Source organism: Cynara cardunculus, assembly GCF_001531365.2.
Source record: "Cynara cardunculus var. scolymus isolate 2C chromosome LG 7, CcrdV1, whole genome shotgun sequence".
Taxonomy (NCBI): domain Eukaryota; kingdom Viridiplantae; phylum Streptophyta; class Magnoliopsida; order Asterales; family Asteraceae; genus Cynara; species Cynara cardunculus.
The window spans coordinates 14737615-14740556 of record NC_037534.1 but is presented as its reverse complement, the minus strand read 5'-3'; the positions used below and the strand labels follow the sequence as shown (position 1 = coordinate 14740556).

General features: G+C 34.8%; 1 protein-coding gene across 1 annotated transcript in view; it reads left to right on the top strand.

Moving 5' to 3' along the window:
• LOC112515786 (iron-sulfur assembly protein IscA, chloroplastic) overlaps positions 1-1622 on the top strand; it is a 5687-nt gene extending 4065 nt beyond the window's left edge. Inside the window, exon 3 of the mRNA XM_025122717.1 lies at positions 1271-1622. Coding sequence (XP_024978485.1) covers positions 1271-1413 — 143 coding nt within the window. The 3' untranslated portion in view covers positions 1414-1622. The remainder of the gene's footprint in view (positions 1-1270) is intronic.
• Positions 1623-2942: the final 1320 nt, after the last annotated feature.

The following is a 2942-nucleotide window of genomic DNA, read 5'->3' as shown; positions in this document are numbered from 1 at the left end:
TCGCCGGTCTTCACAGCCCCTCCCCCACCCTCTCATCGCCGGTCTTGAACAAGGGCAAGAATTTAGTTTAGGGTTTACTAATATCTAAGGGGCAAAGAGGAACAAAAAGTGAAGGTTAAAATGGAATAATGGGTTTTTGTTAGAGAGGGTTAAAATGGTAATTTAATGTCATTCAGATAATAGTTACCAAACAACATTATTTCATTCAACACTTAACCATTCTGACCCTCTCAACCATTCTGACCTCTTAACTATTCTGCACTAAATCATTCAGCAACTGCCAAACAGCCCCGGACTTTCTTTTGAGGAAGAAAAGTGATTAAGATGCTTGGTGATGGTGAACAAAGAGTGGGGCAGAAAGGAAGTGTAGGAAACTGAAACCCATAAATTATTAGTTATGGTTTATTCTTATTCTCTTCCAATATGGCTTCAACTACGCTCTGAAGAATGAATTTTTACATAATATACCATCTTAATCATCAACCTATCAAGTACAGAATAATACCTGGGCCAAGTGTGTTCTGTTGGATCAATATGACTTTTAAACTTGTCCTCAGAACCATTGCTCTGGCCTACTATAAAGGATTGTTTCGTAGGCTAAGGAAATGTTGTATACAAGCGCTTCCCTCCTTAAACCCTCAGCCTTAGTGCACTTTGATACAAAAACATTGTGGGGATGAAAATCTTGTATGTTCAATGCGCAGTCGCACCAAATTTAAGATTCTTATTTTGGATTGAGGATGTTAGTCGAAGGATTAAGACATGACAGCGATCAAGTGTGGGCATGCATCAGTATGTCTTCTTTGGTGATTATAACAAAATCACACTTTTCACAAGTTGAAATCTTCACTGTAACAACAGTTTTACTCTTTTGGGTAGAGGTTAGGTCTGCACATATATATATATATATATATATATATATATATATATATATATATCTTACCCTCAGATTCCCACCTCCGGGTGGGATCAGGGTACGGATATGGGTAAGGGTTCGTAACATGGATATTCATCTGTTTCCTAACCTGTTATTAACTCTTATCTGATCCATATCTTACCCGTTGCCAACCCTAACCAACTGGTTTGGCTTGGTTTGGTTTACTACAAAGAGGCAATATATGAAATGGACAGTCAGTATGAAATTTTCAAATTTTGTAAGTGGACTGTTTCCGGGGTGAAGAAGCTAAGGAAGTATATAAAGTTGCTTTTAACCATGATTTTTTTTGTCTACTTCTGATCTGGATCGTGGATTCTTAATGCTGATGTGCAGTGTGTGATCCGAAGAGCCTTCTTTTCATCTTCGGGATGCAACTCGACTTCAGTGATGCACTCATTGGAGGAGGCTTTTCATTCAAAAACCCGAATGCTACACAAACATGTGGCTGTGGCAAGTCATTTGCCGCAGAGATGTGAAACGAATGTACTTATAGACCATATGCTTATACCCACTAATACATAATAGCAGCAAGGCTCTCTTTTCTGGGTAAATTGTAGTTTGATCATCGATGAGTAGGCACTCATCAAACCCCACTGTCTATTTGGTATATGTATTTTGTGTACAAAATCACTTCTACAGAATTTTTATATCAATCCTATGGATGATTGTTAAAGATTAGTTGGGATTTAGATTTTTCCATCACTGCTGGTCCTATTCCCAGTCGCACAGAAGAGTAACCGGTTAAGCTGGTCACAGTTCCATTTATAACCGATTGCCAGGTGAAAATTCTATAAATAAAGGCAACTGGTCGCATAAACGGTTGGGCTAATCGGGTATAACTGGACCTATTAATTTTTTAAATTTATATAGATGCATTAAACTATAAATTACATATAACACAAATAAAACAAAATGTTATATACTCCAATCAAATAAGATCCTATTTATTTGGTTATAATATATAAATATAAACAATAAACTTTTTTCAATATCGGTCCTACTAGGACCGATTTGGGTAACTGGTTGGGTCTAATTAGTTACATATCTGTCCTGACTGCTTTTCTAACCGATTAAGGAATGGACACTATTTTAGTTGATGTTCACCACTTCTTAGGGTGTTTGGTGTTCATATAGGATAGGATAAGACAAAACAGTTGCTCAACGTTTGGTAAGACAAAACTTGATAGAACAGTTAAAGTAAAATGAACAATATACCTTTTATGAGTTGTTTTTTATTTATTTATAAGTTTATGTGATTTATAAATTATAATAAAATAATTGTTTTTTATAACAAAATATATTATTAGAAAGTTCTCGTATTTTTTTTAAAATGACGCTAAATTAATAAAAATATAGAACTCATGTAAAAATAATAATTTGAAGACAGTAAAATGAAAGTTTAAAATCATAAAATACAATAAATAAAATGTTAAAAGGAGACATATTTGATGTTTTAGAACATAATTAATTTTTATTTTGAGATTATATTGGTAAAATATAAATCCGTTCCACCTTGTTCCACTCTGTTCCATGGGGTAGGGGCGGAACAAACATGTTCCACTCCATTCATGTATGTTCCACATAAAAATCCTGTCAAACGTGAAACAGTGATCGCTGTTCTGTTTTGTCATGTCATGTCCGGTATACCTAACGCACCCTTGAAAACCGATTATGTTTGTCTATCTCTAGTAGGCTATACCGTATATTAGGGTGGTCGGAATCTACTTTATGGTGGCCAAACTTATTTTGGTTTTGTCGAGATCTGGCTAAATTTGATATGGTTGGTGTGGTAATCCTTAGCAAGGCTTAGAGGAACTCCTCTTATCTTTTATAAATGGTTGAAAGCTTGTCCTTTTAGTATGTTTTCCATATAAAAGAGATGGTGTTTTAATGTTTGTTTTGTTGCAAAGCAACCATTAGACTTGTTAAAGCATACAAACATCACATTTTTTGGAGCCATTTTAAGCAACTTTCAATGGGTTTTTTGAAAACGTTTAGAATCACT